At 35.1% G+C, this 16,825-nt stretch overlaps 2 protein-coding genes across 6 annotated transcripts in view; one reads left to right on the top strand and one right to left on the bottom strand.

Moving 5' to 3' along the window:
• LOC149089133 (putative phosphorylase b kinase regulatory subunit alpha) overlaps positions 1–10,395 on the bottom strand; it is a 47,555-nt gene extending 37,160 nt beyond the window's left edge. The window contains exons 1-9 of one of the 3 annotated variants that reach the window (XM_089237383.1): positions 10,168–10,395; positions 7,489–7,647; positions 7,053–7,269; positions 4,266–4,348; positions 4,083–4,163; positions 3,218–3,316; positions 2,065–2,106; positions 1,566–1,670; positions 7–60 (exon numbers count right to left, since the gene is read on the bottom strand). In XM_089237383.1, the coding sequence (XP_089093509.1) occupies positions 7–60; positions 1,566–1,670; positions 2,065–2,106; positions 3,218–3,316; positions 4,083–4,163; positions 4,266–4,348; positions 7,053–7,269; positions 7,489–7,647; positions 10,168–10,245 (918 nt within the window). In that variant the 5' untranslated portion in view covers positions 10,246–10,395. The remainder of the gene's footprint in view (positions 1–6; positions 61–1,565; positions 1,671–2,064; positions 2,107–3,217; positions 3,317–4,082; positions 4,164–4,265; positions 4,349–7,052; positions 7,270–7,488; positions 7,648–10,167) is intronic. The other 2 variants (XM_089237388.1, XM_089237393.1) reach the window with 2 other exon arrangements.
• Positions 10,396–10,483: 88 nt separating this feature from the next.
• thoc6 (THO complex subunit 6) overlaps positions 10,484–16,825 on the top strand; it is a 31,260-nt gene continuing 24,918 nt past the window's right edge. Inside the window, exons 1-2 of one of the 3 annotated variants that reach the window (XM_089237379.1) lie at positions 10,484–10,601; positions 13,736–13,844. In XM_089237379.1, coding sequence (XP_089093505.1) covers positions 13,738–13,844 — 107 coding nt within the window. In that variant the 5' untranslated portion in view covers positions 10,484–10,601; positions 13,736–13,737. Of the gene's footprint in view, positions 10,602–10,805; positions 10,826–12,599; positions 12,750–13,735; positions 13,845–16,825 lie in introns of those variants that run through there. The other 2 variants (XM_089237372.1, XM_089237368.1) reach the window with 2 other exon arrangements.

Below are 16,825 nucleotides of genomic sequence, written 5' to 3'. Positions count from 1 at the left end.
ACTCACTTCTTTTGCAGTCTTGTAGCCATCTCGTAAGAAACGCTTACAGCCATACCTGCCCTGTTAAAGGTAAAAAAAAAAAAGACCACAGTTTCAGACAATACCTAAAACTGAAATAAACAGCAACTTTGTACTTCTTGGCTCCATTTAATGGTTTTAAATTATTCTTTTTTCAATTCAAGACCTGAGGTACACATGTGTACTTAACTCAAATGATCTTAGTAAAGACAATAGCGTCCAAGTGGCGTGATGGTAATATGCTCGACTACCATCGTGAAGGTTGCTGCCACGGTCTCGGGTTCAAACCCAAGGGAGGATATAGATAAGATATTTTCCCTAACGAGCTTGAGGTGAGCACCGATAGACAGCACCTTCATTTCCAACCCATCTCATTAATGGCGGTAAATTGCAATATATCTATATGGCCAGAGTGGGTGTTTGATGAAGTAGCAGTAAAGGTATAGCAACCCAAATCAATTTTTTTTCTTTTTATAGGGCATTTTGACATACAATAAACACAAATCAATGGAAAAAAAATTTTGTAGTCAGTTTTGGTTCAGGTACGAGGAGGATAAGCAAGACTTCTGAAAATACACATAATTTCTCTGCATATATTTTGTGTAGGGAGGAGCTGAACCATAGAAAGAAATGGGGCTAGTATAAGCCATTATTCCAGTGGAAGTTAAATATTTGATGCAACTTTTGAACATCTGAAAACATAGCTGTAGTCAAGATTTTTTAAGGGGAAGCAAACTTGATTTTGATACCCTTTACCTCACTGTAAAAATGCAATAGATTTATAACGGTGTTTTTTTGCCCGCATCTGGTTGGTAATTTTTATCATTTATTATCCTTAAAATTTGTCAATTTTTGGAGGGTAAAAGGAAGATCAACGCCCTCCTCTATTTTGGAAAAATTTATGAAAGTGAATACATGAAATATGTACAATATATCTGATTTTAAGAGATTTTCACTTTTATACAATACATACTAGGTGATATAAAAACTATTTTTATGCATAAATTTTCGTTGGAAATGTTTCATATGCCACTTGAAATATTTGGGTTTATCATCTCATTATATAATAATTTAATCCTGTGAATTTCTATAAGAGGTTCTGCAAGATATTTTGGATACACAATTATATTGAATGTAGCAATAGAGCTGTGCTTCCCAATCAGTGTATCATGGAACTTCAAAGCGCTGCTGAAGTGCCCTAAATTGGCCACAGGCTAGACCAGTGTTTCTCAATGTATGCATTGTGGTGCCTAGGGGTGTCACCATCCTTTGTCAGAGGTGTTGCTGTGAACTATAGATATTGATTTGTGTGCCTATTTATTCTGTGAAGTGATTTATTTATTAATGAAATATCTACTAGACTATTCTGGGGAACCACAGATGAACCATGAATTAGGCAAGGAAGAAACAGGTGACAAAAGTTTGAGAACCACTGGGCTAGACTATATATATTTCAACATTTTTGTCTTACTTTGAAGGGTGACACTAATGTAAAATGTTTGAAAATCTCTGCTATAGCCAATAAATAATGGAGAAAATTATAATACCTTAAGTTTCTCTACAATGGTATACCTTGTGAGTTTAATAAGTTCAGGATTTTCAACAGCAAATGCAGGAAATCCAATTATAGATAATAAGGCAGCATCAACTTCCTAAAAAGTTTTTAAGAAAATCGAATTTAAAAGATCATTGGCAAACTCTTTGTGTGTGCATAAATTAAAATGATACAACAAGAATTAATTCACTTGCCACATTTCCTTTAACAACAAAAAAAAGTCAGAACTTTAGTCTAACTTTAAAAAAAGTGAAAAAGTCAAACTTTAAAAAAAGTGAAAGTCAAACTTCAACAAAAAAAAGGCACAAAAATCTCTTGTAAACTTCAAATTAATAAGCCACGATTAATGTTGCTATATCTGGTTGATTTAAAATTAAAAATGAATGAAAAAAATATTTAAAAAATTCAAAAAACACTCAAGATTACAATTTTTGTTAAAATTCTGAAAATCTTCAAACATAATTTTATTTCATATAAGAAAAGGAGCTTACTTTTGAATTGGATTCTCTAGGCAACATGGATTGCAATACAGCCTTGTAGGAAAAAAAAGACAAATTAGTAAAATTAATAAAAAGGTACATTGCTACATTTGTGATCTTTAGATTTTCTATTGGGCCGAATTGTCATCTAATTGTATGCGTTTATGCTTCTTCCTAGAATTCAAGACATGATATGCAAAACTCAAGGTTGCCCTCATCAGATGCAGGGCCCTTTCAAAGGACAAATAATTCTCATGTACATGTTGCGTCATTTGGAATATTTATCAAAATTTTTATAGTTCAAGCAGAGCTATCCTGTTTCATTTATTGTAAAAAAAATTATTATACTTTTTCATTTATATTATGGCATGTGCATTATATTCTTCAAGTATAGGGCTTGCTGTGGCCACACCTGCTGCTCAATAGGAGAGGATCTGGTAAAACTAAAAATTTGTGCACTGTGACCATTGTTGCTGGCTACTTTACGTATTTAACAAAAAATACTTAACTCTGTAGATCGCTTTCATCTTCCATGAACAATCAACTCCATATTGTTTCAATATAAATTACATTTTTAAATAACAATTAATGATATGATAGTTACTTCTGGAAAAATATATATACCACAGCTCGCCTTAACCCCTCTGCGTGGATCATAGTATGTGGTATGTTAATATTGATTGTCCATGATTGTTTTTTAAAATAATCACAGTAAAAAAAAATTTCACAGTAAAATTTTTATTGCATAGAGTAGACATTTTATTATAAAATAATTTTTTGAAACAATTTTAGAATTAAAACTGAAAGAGATATAAATTATTTTCAGCAGAGCTGCACCAAGTTTGATTTGTTTGAAACTTAAATACAGCGAATGAGGCCCTCAGCATTTAAATTTTTGAACTGGCTGGAGGGTTAATAAAACGATTCATAAATAAATATAATTTTAACTAGTTTTTTTATGAATGAAAAAGCAAATTTGTGTACAATGATCAATTTTTTTTTCTTTGCAGTGTAAAAGTTAAATACGGAAACAATCTGTTAATTTTTTTTGTATGGTCTTCAAGACTGAGTGACAAATAAAAAACCTACCCAACACACCTAATTTTATGCGCGTATGAATGAAATACTCCCCCTCCTAATAATAAAAGAAATGATATGTACATACATGGCATTTTTGTGCTTCATCTGCAAGTACATGGATGACAGAGGATGGTCCACCTCTTCCTCCAAACAAATCAAGCTCATTCATTGCCTCTAGAGCAGCCTATAATACCAAATCAAATGAAATATAATATTTTTATATGTGCCTATCACATTTAATTCATTACAAAGATTCAATTGTCATTAGCACAGAAATGAAAAGAAAAAATTGGCACAAAAAATTCAGAATTTTAATAACATGTGCGCTTTATTTGACTTTGCCCATCATTTATAAATGAGAAGCTTAGAAATTATAAAAACTACCTACAAACTTGTTAAGGATTAAAAGAAAGAGAAACAGATTGCAAAAATTTAAAAAAATATTCATGCCATATTTTGCTGAATTTCTTGGTGCAGTTACTTTCTTTCTTTTAAACAAAGAACAACTCTGGTTTATTGCCACGGGTAATTTACTGCCCAACAAGTTTGTGCTGGAAGTACGTACGTACGTGTGTGTGTGTGTAAATAAAACCTAAACCTACCATCTGTATTGCAAATTGTGGTTTAAGTATAATTATTGAATATTGTCTGTTGCTGTCTGTGGCGAGACATTATAATGGAGCTCATTATTATAATGGAGGACATCATTATTTGGAGCTCATATTGACACCTCAAAGTTGGGAACCGCAGAAAACCAACTTCAGTCAACCACTGTGTCACCGGTGGGGTTCAAACTTAAATAATCGTGATGAGATATGTTTTCTTCTATTTTCTGAGATGATTTTTTTCTTTTCAACACGATTCCTTTTACATTTATACTGATTATAATTTTCCCAAGTATATGAGCATAATAAACACTCGTTTAGCTTATGTAATATAATATTGCAAACCTTTGCCATTCCAATTGAGCTTGCATTCAGTTCAGGTAGTCCATGATTGGTTTTGTCTCCCCTCTCCCAAATACCATAATCCTAGGTTATAAGAAATATAACGAAAACATTATGATCATTGCATGACACACATAGAATAAAAAAATAACAATTTTTTTTACAAAAGATAGCATATTTACACACAGGAATGCAATAAGCTGATTCAATGTAGAATACTAAATTCTGAATGAAAGCAACTTCGTCCAAATTGAACACAATCTGAAGTCCTGAAAAAAAGTACACATTTATCAAATATGGCTATTTGATTGATAATTCAACAATTTTTAATACTTGTAACATGCCCAAAAATAATCATTATCAGACAATTAGTACAGTAAAAGTCTTATAATGACAGCTCACAATCATGAGGAAAATTGTTATAACCGACCTTTTCATTATAAGCAAATTTAAATTTTTTGCTTTGTCAAGTTATAAACCATTGAAAGCTGCTGCTTTATCATTGCATTGAAAAATCTTGTAGATCATTTTGTTACAGTATTACCGAAAATGGAGATAAAGTTTTTTTAGCACCATTTGTTCAACAACAACATTAAATTGTAAGTTCCTATCAAATAAGTCCTAGTAATGATAGTGTTTGTTTAGTCACTGGGATCATCTCAAATAAAATCATCATATATCCCATTTGGGAAAGCCTAAAAATCGGATGGGCGGTGAAAAATTAGACTTTCGTGTCTATTCTGCATTAGAAGTGCCTTTGAGTAATGTTGACAAGTAGCATATGCGATAAGTATCGTACTTAATTTATTCTTGAAAGAAAAATTAAATCTAGCATCTTAGAGAATTTTTTTGACGTTACAGCAAAATAATTATAGTATCTCAATTTTTAACTCGCTATAACTGAATATTTTTTGTACCTTAAACCCTAGCCCCTTGACAATCACTTTAAAATCACTCATTCCATCAAGATTCTCATTATAAGCTGTACTTGTTATATCATACTCCAACTGTATAAAATGAAGCCTCCATATAACAATACTGCGTGGGCCGAGAAAATATATCATTGCAGAGGGGGTTATCATTGTGCCAAGAGGCATCATCATCATCAATCACCTCACCATCAAATTTATGTTCTCGTTGGTATTTCTTCTGAATTGGCATTGTTAGTACTACTAACTGCATTTATAAGTAGTTATTCGCCACAAAAAATTGAGGGATTCATCTCACATAAAAGGATTCCATAATAACCAAAATATATTAATAACTCGGACTCGGATTTTTAACCTAAAAATCTTGAAAATATGACCTAAAATTTAAAAAAATTACCTTATAATTTTCCCACTATTTCATCTCTTCTTTTTCAGTTATTGCTCTTATCTTATAGAGTTAAAAAAATAAACATAAAAACATCAATTTACCATTTTAACTAAAATTCCCTCACCAGATTCAAATGAAAACCATTCAAAAATAGACCCATTAAGCAAAATAACTGTTTTTTAATAGATTCAAACTGAATTTTATGAGATGCAGTTTCATATATTTAAAATGAAGTTACTATTTAGTTTCTTGTCAGAAATATCTGCATGATATATACTTTACAAAGATTCTTTTGAAAATTCGACAAAAATTACCAGATGGAATAGTATTTGAAGAAGGCAGCAGATGTCTAGTTCCTGCAATGTTGTTGATTGTTTCTAAAGCTGAATTGCAATTTTTGCAGTACATTAAATCGGTTTTGTGCTGGAACTTTTAACATCTTCAACAAAATTAAGTATAGTGGTACCATCTGTCTTTCTTATTTTACATAGAGCGCAACTCCAGTCTAATGTGATTGGGGAATTTATTGCAATGTTATCTGCTTTCAGATGTGAGTTGAACCAAAAAATGTGTATATATTCTATTCCTGTGCACCTAACTGTCTGCGTGCATATCTAGTGTTGGGCATGAAGTTAGTGCTGCCATCTGTGTTGCGGTGGCCTGAGTGCTGGACCACAAAAGCTGCCAAGTGTGTTTTTTTGTTCGTTCAAAATTACGAAGAAGGGGTGCCAAAATGGGTGCCTACTTGCCCCAAATGACAGTGTAAATTTTTCTTCTTGGTTGCAGAAATGGTTAGAATCTGTTGCGAAACTTTTCAATGGAAAGATTGACTGTACACCTTAAGCTGGGAAACGACAAAAAATCAACTTCAACCAACCACCACTGCCAAAGAGTGCAATTTGAACACAGGTCCTCATCATGCGAATCCCTCATGATCATGATACCCACACAGAGGCCACCATTGGTACTAAAACTATTCCAAAAAAGTCCTGGTAAAAATTCAATAACTTACACTGAACACTTAACTTCAGGCAGTGCTGAATTTAAGAAAAGAATAAAAGGGGGGGGGGGGGGGTAGGTAAAAAAGCACTTGAGGAAGTGGTAATTTTGGGGGGTTTGAAAAAAATGATATTTTTACTTCAAAGAGATGCAAAAAACTGCTGTAGCGGTTTGGAATTTTGCCGTGACAGGGAGCAGTGGCAAAACCTAGTCTGCACCTCCTGATAAAAATCCACGTGTTTATGTATGATTGAAAATGCACTGAATGCAATGATTTTGTGTTCTAATGAATAACATCTTTTGGAAGTGCTTTGCATACCATTCAGAAATATAGCAAAAGAATCCCCAAGAAAAAAGTGGCTACTGGGAATACAAATTTTTTCCCCAAAAAGAAAAGATAAGAGTTCATTGTAAGTGAATCTCTAAAGAGAAATCCCTACAGATTACGATTTTCAGTGATAAAATGACAGATTACGATTTTCAGTGATAAAATGACAGATTGCTCAAAATTGTTTAAAATATGACCAATGGTTCGAAAATGCCCAAAATATGACACATCAAAAAAATCTGAGCCTAATTAAAAACCATTACTCTAAGGGATGTTACACCATTTTTTAAATCAAAGTAAAGAAATCTCAAATGAAGGATAGTCTTTACCTGAAGCTGTCATCTGAGCTAACACTAGCAAGTAAAGTGATGTGGCATCAATCTGCAGATGACCCCATTCATTGTCTGCAACTACGGTGGCACCAGAATCGGAACTGTATTTGGCATGGAGAGCATCCAACTTATTCTGCGTCTCTTTGAAACTTTCAACTTTTTCCCTCTGCTTCATCATTGACATTAGCAATCCTCGCATGAGCTTCACACAACTCTACGTCAAAATAAACAAATCTTAATACAATAGAGTTTTTCAGATTAAGCGCATGCTAAAGAGACATTTCTACAAACAAACACACTGTAAGCATTCAATTTATTCAATTTGTACAGCTTCTGCGAGATACATATAGACCTAATTTTAGATCTGTTTACGAACAAATATTTTGAAAAACATTAGATACACAAACATATAGACATTGAAATTTAACTTTACCTGCTCCAACTCATAAGTTTTGGCACGATCTTCATCAAGGTCTGCATTCTTTTTATACGCCATAGATAGAGCCCATACCGCCAGAACTGAATATACACTGTTACGAACCCAAGCATGATCATTTTTAGATGTTGATTTTATCAGACCTGTCACTGGATTCTGTAAAAAAAATCATGTAATTAAAACCTTTTCATAAGTGGGAGGGGGGTGCCTATTGAAAAGGTGGCATATTTTCTCGTTTCTGAAGATTTGCTGAGCATGGTTTTGAAAAGTAGGAAACTAGTGTTTAATTTTTATCACTAAATTATCCACAACTTAAAAAATTATGAAAAAAAAATTATTTAATGTGAATTACAATTTCAAGAAAATGGCTGAATTATAAAAAATAAATCTTAGCTAAAGGAAAAACGTGATACGAAAGATGTACAATAAAACAGAATAATAAAGTTGCAGAAAAAAAAAATCAGAGGACTGCAATAGCAAAGCTCAACTGTTTACAACTAGTTTTGCATGAAAAAAAGAATTAACCTGCCCCGTTTTTGACAGAACATGGTACATGGATATCTCATTTGCTTTTGGGCTTACTGGGAATTTTCATCGACTATTAAAAATTGGGTTGAATTATTGGCATAGGTGCCAATTTCCAGGTTTGAAAAATCTGTAGTTTAGGTATCACATGATGGAATATATTTACACAGAATAAAACATGTCATGTAAATAAAAGGGGAAAATTGAGGATTTTCCGAGATTGCATAATGTAGTTAGTGCTGGGCATATTATGGCCTAGCTTACAGGTTCTATCTGGCCCTCAGCAGATTTCTAAACAATAGTATAAAAATCTTCAATTTCAAGTTGCAAAAAATTAATCTAATGGGATGCTATTTTTTTGCACTACATCAGGGTGAGGGGATTTAAAAAATCAGACATTTTTAAGCTTTTAACCAATCCTCATGCTGCATGCAATGCAAAAACCCTCTCTTAGGAAAACTCAGCTTTAGAGCTTATATGTGTTGAACAGGACTGCACATGAACAGTCAGACCAGATTCAGTGCCGTCTTAACACATGGGACCTGGGGGTCTAAGGAGAAGAGAGCCTCACAAAAATGAGATCTGGTTGAAATTTTCTAGAATTTACAAGGTAGGGCCTCAGAAAAACCACTTGGCCCAGAGGGGGGAAGGGAGTCCATGATTCCCTTAAGATGACCCTGATCTAACTCAGCTAATAGCTCACATACAGTGATATTTTTACCACCAGATGGTGAGTAATCTTAAGATAATGTTACTCTTCAAAATATTTTCTGTTCTGAGTGGATCTTTGCATCAGTCATCTGTTATAATCTTTGTATAAATAGTGGAAAGTGACTTCATCTTCACACAATCTTCTTGCAATCCAGGCAAGTGCACTATCCAATGTACCACAGAGACATGGTTTTCTCTTCACTTAACATATAGAGTAGCACATGTATGGGTCCAGGACAATGTAACGGAAGGGATGAATTGTGAAAGGTCATTTGATCGTCCGATCGTCCCGTATTTTATTGGAAACACAAATTTTCCAATATTATTCGGGTCTTCAGAAGGGCAGTCATTCCCATCATCCCCTCTGGATCCATACCTGAGCAAAGGCAGACATCTTCAGCTGCAAATGGAGAGGAGATACCTGCCTCCACTTCATTTACTGCTGAAGATGTCTATCTCCACAGGGTAATATGTCAGAGAAGCAACTTAACGTGTAGATGCATCGTATAATCCGGTATTTTATGGTACAGATAAATTTCCTCCATTTACCTGGCTCTTGCGAGAGTGTGGTCACGTTCTTCTGGCTCTACACTTGGAGCAACATGACATGCTAGTTTCCTCTATGTGATAGGCCTCCGAGACGGGGATAACAGAGATTGATAGATGACAAAAATCATCTCTCCCTAAAAGTACATCTACTATGCTTAATCACTTTGACGGTGGGATAATAGATAAATATGTCAAAGTTTTATTTTCTTCTATTTTCCCCCCTCTTCTCCACACAATCTGGTTACTCTCCACGGCACCCCAACCTTTGCTGGTTGGAATACAGTGAGACGCAATGCAAGTGCTCTTTGATGTGCCAACCATCGGTGGTTCATTCAAAGTTTGATGTTCATCTAATGCATGTTGCTTGGCTTGCAATGCAATATTATGCGACAGCCATACACATTGATGAAAATTTCCAGCATATCACTCAAGGGCAACACACTTAGCATGTGCTTAGCATGTAGACGCACCTCAATATTTTCAAATATAAATTCTCAGTCACTGGCACTTACATTTGAAACATCTATTTGCTGAGCCTGATTTTTTTGGCTAGGCCTCATAGTTTAGGGGCAAGGGTTCATGACCTACGGGTCAAAGGGGCTTTCAAGATGGGTCGTACAAATCCACTTATTACGCCACTAGTTTTAAAAGCCAAATGTTTTGTTGAAGATTTTTAATATGCAAACAGACCCATAGTCATGTTGATTTCAGGTAGGGGATTAGACAAATTGAGACCCGTCTCAATAGGGACCCTAAATGCTCTTTTTAACCTGGAGTTTCCTCAAATCAAGGTCAGGGCCCGATTTCATTTGAGGGGCTGGGGAAGTACATTAGTTTATTCAAATAAACAAATAATTTCTCAAGTTTATAGCGTAAATTTAAATTTCATACCTGATTATCGAGGATGGTGCGATAGACAAGTCTCTGATAGTAGTCGAGACGCACTCCGGAGTTACTCCTACTCCTCATCTTGATTAATAAATTAACGATACGCAACTAAATAGCGTTTCTTTCAATGTTGACAAACAAGAGAGTGCTCTCTTCACTGAATGTCATTTTAAACGCATGGGGTTGAGTTCACCCCAAGGAGAGGAGTGGGTAAACAGCTGAACGAAGGTTACAGTTACGGTTTCTGTTCTCAAAGATTTTTTTTTTTTTTTCAGTAAGGTTCCCCCCCCCTCAAAAAAAAAGACAATGAATAGTGAAACGGAATAATGTCACTTTTTCCCTAATAGTATGCCTTACGCGAAAATAATTTAACGAAAGTACACAAATTTTTTCCCTCAAACCCGGCACTTTTGTAAACATTGATCCACTTGTTTTAGGTATGTTATTTTTTGTACAGTATTTACAACACTGACAAACAAACGAGAGCTTCTTCACCGAATGCCATTTTAAACACGTGGGGTTGAGCTTACCCATGGCCGAGTCAACACCAGCTGTAGCAGAGTCAACATCTAGTATAGCTGCTTGGCAGTCTCAATGCAGTTTTTCCTTGGGTGAACTCAACCAACAACACCAGCTATAATAGATGTTGACTCTGCCATGGGTAAGCTCAACCCCATGTGTTTAGAATGTCATTCGGTAAAGAAGCTCTCGTTTGTTTGTCAATGTTGTAAAATGCCATTCGGTGAAGAAGCTCTCGTTTGTTTGTCAGTGTTGACAGACAAACGACATTTTTATGCTCGCTCAATCCATTTCTTATTTATGTTTCCATTTCTCTTGTTTCATGATATTTTTCATATTGTTTTCTATGCTGGAGTTTTTTTTTTTTTGGGCGCCCGTAATGTGTCTAACGGCCTTGGCGACTTTTGATGGATCCGACGATCCCATCAAAAGTCGCCAAGGCCGTTAGACACATGACGGACGCCGAAACAAAAATCGTCAGCATAGAAAACAGTATGAAAAATATCATGAAACAAGAGAAATGGAAACATAAATAAGAGCTGGATTGAGCGAGCATAAAAATGCTGAAACCAACAAGCATAATTATAATAAAAGTAATTATAAATTAAAACCCGGACTTCTTTTCCAGGAATCCAGATTCTTTTAAATAAAATAAATAAGAAAAAAAATAAATAAAAAGGATACGGCATCTCCTGTATGCAGAAAAGAATATTGGAAAATATTAAAGGTACAACCTGAGAGATATCCAATAATTAATCCGAGCCACACACTACATTAGATCATTTTCTCTTCCTTCGGTATATATAATCTCTCAATGGTTTTTCAAATCATTCGAAATGCTGCGGCTATAAAGTGACGTCATTTAGAAGAAAAAAAGAGAGAATGGCAAGAAAGGGAGAAGACCCATTTGAAAGACGCACTAGGAATACAGAAAAGCAACCAGCGTCACCTTTTTCAACAGAAAGAACATTCTAGAACGACAACCCAGCAGAACAATGGCAATGCGGAACACAGTGCGTTGACGCTGGCAACTTATCCTCGGAAAAAAGTCGGCAAGTTGGCGTATCTCTTATACCGAAACTGTTCCCATATTTCTATTGATTATTTTCATGTAATAAATTGCATTCTTTATGTGATTGTGTGTGTTCTTTGTCGGCGTATCTTGATATCAAAGCGAAAGCATTGATTGCGTGGCGTAAAAAAAAGTTGCGCCACTTTGCCGCTGAGCTCCTGCTTATGGAAAATTAATCAACATCCTCAGCTGTGAATGGAGTGGAGGCAAACCATTTTCAGCTTCGGAGTGGAGGCAATCAATGATGATGTGTGTAGGAGAAGCGATTTATTATGTTGGTGCATTGGATCATCCTGCAGACAAACAAATGTACCCCATATTATTTGGGTCCTTGAGAGAAGTGATCACCCCCCACCTCCTCCTCTAGAGGTGGGTTTGACACAGCTGAAAGTTAGGGTCTTCTCTATGAGTTTCTTTTTTTTCTTCAATGATTTTTTTTAACAATGAGCAAAGAAACGGAATGATGTCACTTTTTTTTTCTGATAATGTTCCTTATGTGCAAATGTTTTAATCTAAGTACACTATAATTTTTTTCCTAAAACTGGGCACTTTTGTAAACATTGACCCACTTACTTTAAGCCAGGTTTTTCTAGGAGCAGGTTTCTTCAGCGCGCGCAGCGTGAAAACGCTGATTGGTCAAAAAACCTGAATTTCCGGTTTTTAACCAATCAGTGTTTTCACTCTGCATACGGTGCAAAAGTTCTACTCCTAGGAAAACCCGGCTTTAGGTATGCTATTTTTTGTGAGTTTTTTAAAATTTATTTAGCTTGTGTTCCCTGAATGTTGACAAACGAGAGCTTCACCGAATGTCATTTTAAACGCATGGGGTTGAGTTTACCCACAGTCAATTCAACCATGGACATGGCTGTAGGGTTGAGTTAATTCTAAGGAGAGGAGTGGATCATAGAGCTATGAATAATTTTTCTTCTTTCATTAAAATGGGTAAACAGCTGGTGCATGGATCCAGGACGATGCGTCAGGAGGGGCAAATTGTGTAAGTTCTTTGAATAAATCCTGCATGCAGAGCCATCTTGAGAGCATTGTAGCCTTCTCTACCTGGCAAATTCTTGGAAATTTCTGAGGTCCCTATCCTCTCTTGAGGTCATCAGGCCAGGTCTATGCATGAAGATGGCATTGTCCGTATGGCAGGGCTTCCTCAAAGTAGGTGTGGTTCCAAGGGGCATCACCAACCTTTATCATGGTCATTGTTGCGAGCTGGAGATATAAATTTGTGTTTATTCATGCTTTGAAGTGGTTCTTTAATATGGGGAAAATGTCTACCAAACTATTCTGGGGAGCCGCAGATGAACTATGAATTCAGTAAGGGAGCTACAGGTGATTCCTATAATTTCTATTTCCCCCCCCCCCTCCAATGGATCCTCGCATAAGAAAAGGAAAACATTTTCAGGCATGCATAGAGCAGAGACACATTTCAGCTGCAAATGATGCCTAGGTAGGTATCTTCAGTTGCGAATGTAATGAAGACAGATTGTGAAGGGAGTGGAAGTGGACATCTTCAGGCGGATCCGAGGTGTTGTGCTGGATAAGTGACTTGTTGTGTTGGTGCACTGGATCGTCAGTATATTTTATGGACAGACAAATTTACCCGATGTTGTTCATTTCTTGGTAGGGGCAATTGCCTCTCTCTCTCTGGATCCACACTTAAAACAGCTGAAAGTTAGTCTGTTTGATGGGTTTCTTTTTTTCCTAGTTCAATAATTTTTTTACAATGAATAATGAAATGGAATGATGTCACTTATTTTCTGATAGTATTCCTTATGCCAAAGTATTTTAAAGTAAGTACATAATTGTTTTCCCTGAAACCAGGTACTTTTTTTTAAACATTTATCCACTTTCTTTTTTGGTATGTAATGTTTTGTGTAATGTTTTCAATTATACCATGTATTTGTGTAAGTTTTTTTTTAAGAAAAAAAATATTTAGTTTGTTTAATTTAGAGTTAATTTTTTTTTCCATTGAAGCTATGAAGAGATTGAAGCAATATTATATGACCATATACTCTGTGGTTTATTCTCACTGTGGTCATTATTTGGCGGCTGGGAATAGTTATGGAGACATTGCTGTGTTCAAGTGAGTATTTTATAAACTAAATTGGTTTTTATAGTGCATTTGTGTGTTGAAAATGTTTTCTTGATTTGTAAATATATTATACACCTTAGAACTTTATTTTTATCCGAACACCCCCACTCAAATCCAGCTACAGTAGAACATCGATTATCCGAACACATCGGGACCGAAGGGTGTTCGGAAAAGTGAAAAGTTCAGAAAATCAATTTCGAATCTAATTCGATAACGCAAAGGAATAAATTGAAATTCAGCAACAGAACCTTAAAATAATTAAATTTAACCGACTTATTCTAAGAGGAAAAGAAAAAAAAGCAGTGTATCACAAAAGAAAAAATTGTAAAGGAAAAAATAAAATGGTAAAATACACATATACGCATGGTAAATAATGCCGTTAAACCATAAAAAAAATGAATCTATCTTTAATTTCTTTAACTTGCTCATGCCACATTTTGCAATTTCATCCCGTAATAGTTTCAACATTAAAAATTTAAGCGGGTCATCGTGTTAGGCCGTGATTCTAACCATGCAAGGCATTTTGTGAAACACTGTTCTGCCTCACTGTGCGTTATTACATCTGCCATTGGTTCATCTTCATCACTTTCACATTCATCCTGATTCTCCCCAGCGTGGTCCAGCCCCTCGGGGTATAACGCTTACATCCCTCTTGGGACAGAGCGTGGACCATGTCTGGTCTTACAGTCATCCTGATCAACTTGATCGTTCACTTTCGTAATTATTTCTCGGTCGTCCAAAATGATATCCTGAATCGTTACTATCAATTTTCAACCACTGAGACACATCCTCCTCATGACGTGACTGGAATACAGAGAGTTCCTTAAGCATATCTAAGCGTTCTTTCGAATCTGGATGATTTCGATCGTCTTCAGTGGTTGCGTTAAAACCATTAAATACGGGCATAACTAATACAAGCTTCTTAAAAAAAACTTCAAGATGTCCATTTGCTGTTTTTAAACTGGCTGCAAAATTTTCTATTTTATCACGATTTGTTTTAAATCACTGATGGTTGCCACACCTAGTTTGTATTCAGCTGCAAGTTTCCACCATCACCCGCTTTCAATCCTTTAACAATTTCCACTTTTTTTTTTTATGTTTAAAACAATGCATTTTGGTTTTTTTGTCATTCTGCACTTGAGAAAGACAAAAAGTGTTGACACTATTAAAGCTAAAGAAAGATTGAAAAATATCTGTTTTCAAGCAAGCTAGATAAGATACTCCCTCCCCCCCAAAAAAAAACCGTGATAAGAACTGTTTTGTTGTCAAGAAGACCCTCGTCTACCTTTCATTAAGGCACACTCACAGGATTAAGATGAATTCGTAGACAAGAAAAAAAAAAGACAGCTAAATCTGCTCCTATTCACACATTTGTTTGCTTGCTAGTTGTTTATAACTACATACACTGTACTCGGATCTGCCATTGTTTAAATCTATAGCTCACAGGTACGGTATGTACAATTGTTTGGAAGTGGATTATTGTGCAATAGAACAAAGCTATAGAGTTAGGAAATGAGAGGATTCAAGTTCCAAAGAAATATTACCTGTGTTCAGTATCATTGGCTATAGAAAACTGAAAATGAGTTAGGTTGACTGAGTTCGAGAAATTGACGTTCTACTGTACTACTAGGATGCGAGTGGCGTCAAGGTTATTGCCAAGTCTGTAGGTTTGATCTCGGATAAAGACAGCAATGTAAGTTCTTTTCCTACTGAAGCGACCACTGATAGATGGTCCTTTTTCGGTGTGCCCTTGCAAAGTCTTCATGACTTTCTCGTGAAGGAAAGATTTCCAACCTAACTGAATATCAAATTGCTGTGTGGCAATATGATCAGAGTTGGTGTGTGGTGAAGTAATTGTAGTAGAATGTACAATTATATATTTACTCATATTCAGTTATTACATTTACTCACAGTTTGGAACATAGATGGCAGGCATTAACTACACACACTAAGGTTTTGTCCCAATTACCAGTTTTCACCAAAGTGCTGATAAAAACAAAATCTCAATAATCTTGGGAATGTTTGTGCAATTGCCGGCAAAAAAGGCCTCAATATCACCAATGACTCCCCAGTGGAAACAATGTTATCTTTAGGTTTTTTCATCGTTACTCTCTTGCTTTCTTTTGTAACTGAATAGTCTAGTGATGAACAAATATTTTTATGAGCTGGGCAAAAAGAAATAATGCAGGTGGGCTGGACATATTCTTTCATTGATTCAAAATTGGAATTTTGCGCTTAGAAATAAAGTGGTGGGATATGTTGTATTATTTGAAAACTGTCACGGTTTCATTGCAAATGAAACACAATGGTTTATCCTTTACAAACTGTGAAAAAATACTTCCAAGTCCATTCATCTTTGAGAAAACAGCTTTCCGAATCAACTTTACATTTTTTTAGAAACATTTTGTAATCAAAATATGAATACAAAAATGTATTTTGATAACTTTATGTATATTTATTTGGGTGTGGTTTTTTTTTTTTTTTTTGCATATGCAAAAGTTTTCAAAACATAGTTGTATAAACATATATTCAAAATATAGTTGAGAATATAAATAGAAATAAATTTCTATTTAAATTCTCAACTATATTTTGAATAAATACTGTCATACACACACTTCATGCGTAACTTACTTTCTTCTCATGTATGTATTGCCTAATCCAGTGTTTCTCAAACTTCTGTCACCAGCTAGCCACGCTGCCCCTATGAGCCGCAATGCACACTTTGAGAAACACTGGCCTAATCAGTGGACCAAATTTTATGTCTAATTATTATAGTTAATCATTTTATTGTTGAGTTATATTTGTCAGGAGAAGCTAAAGATCAGCTGAAACATCAAGACACATATCCAACCATGGCATTTGCCCATCCTAGGTTTTACTTTAAAATGTTTGCACAGACATATAGGCCAGAGGAAAAGGGTAATTGGAAATACATTAAAAAGGAACACATCCGATATGTAAAAAAACAAGAC

The sequence above is a fragment of the Pholcus phalangioides genome, unplaced genomic scaffold (assembly GCF_987345545.1).
Source record: "Pholcus phalangioides strain wild (caught in Gottingen) unplaced genomic scaffold, Ppha-v1.0 ptg000002l_1, whole genome shotgun sequence".
Classification (NCBI taxonomy): Eukaryota; Metazoa; Arthropoda; class Arachnida; order Araneae; family Pholcidae; genus Pholcus; species Pholcus phalangioides.
This window is presented reverse-complemented; position numbering and strand designations above follow the sequence as displayed.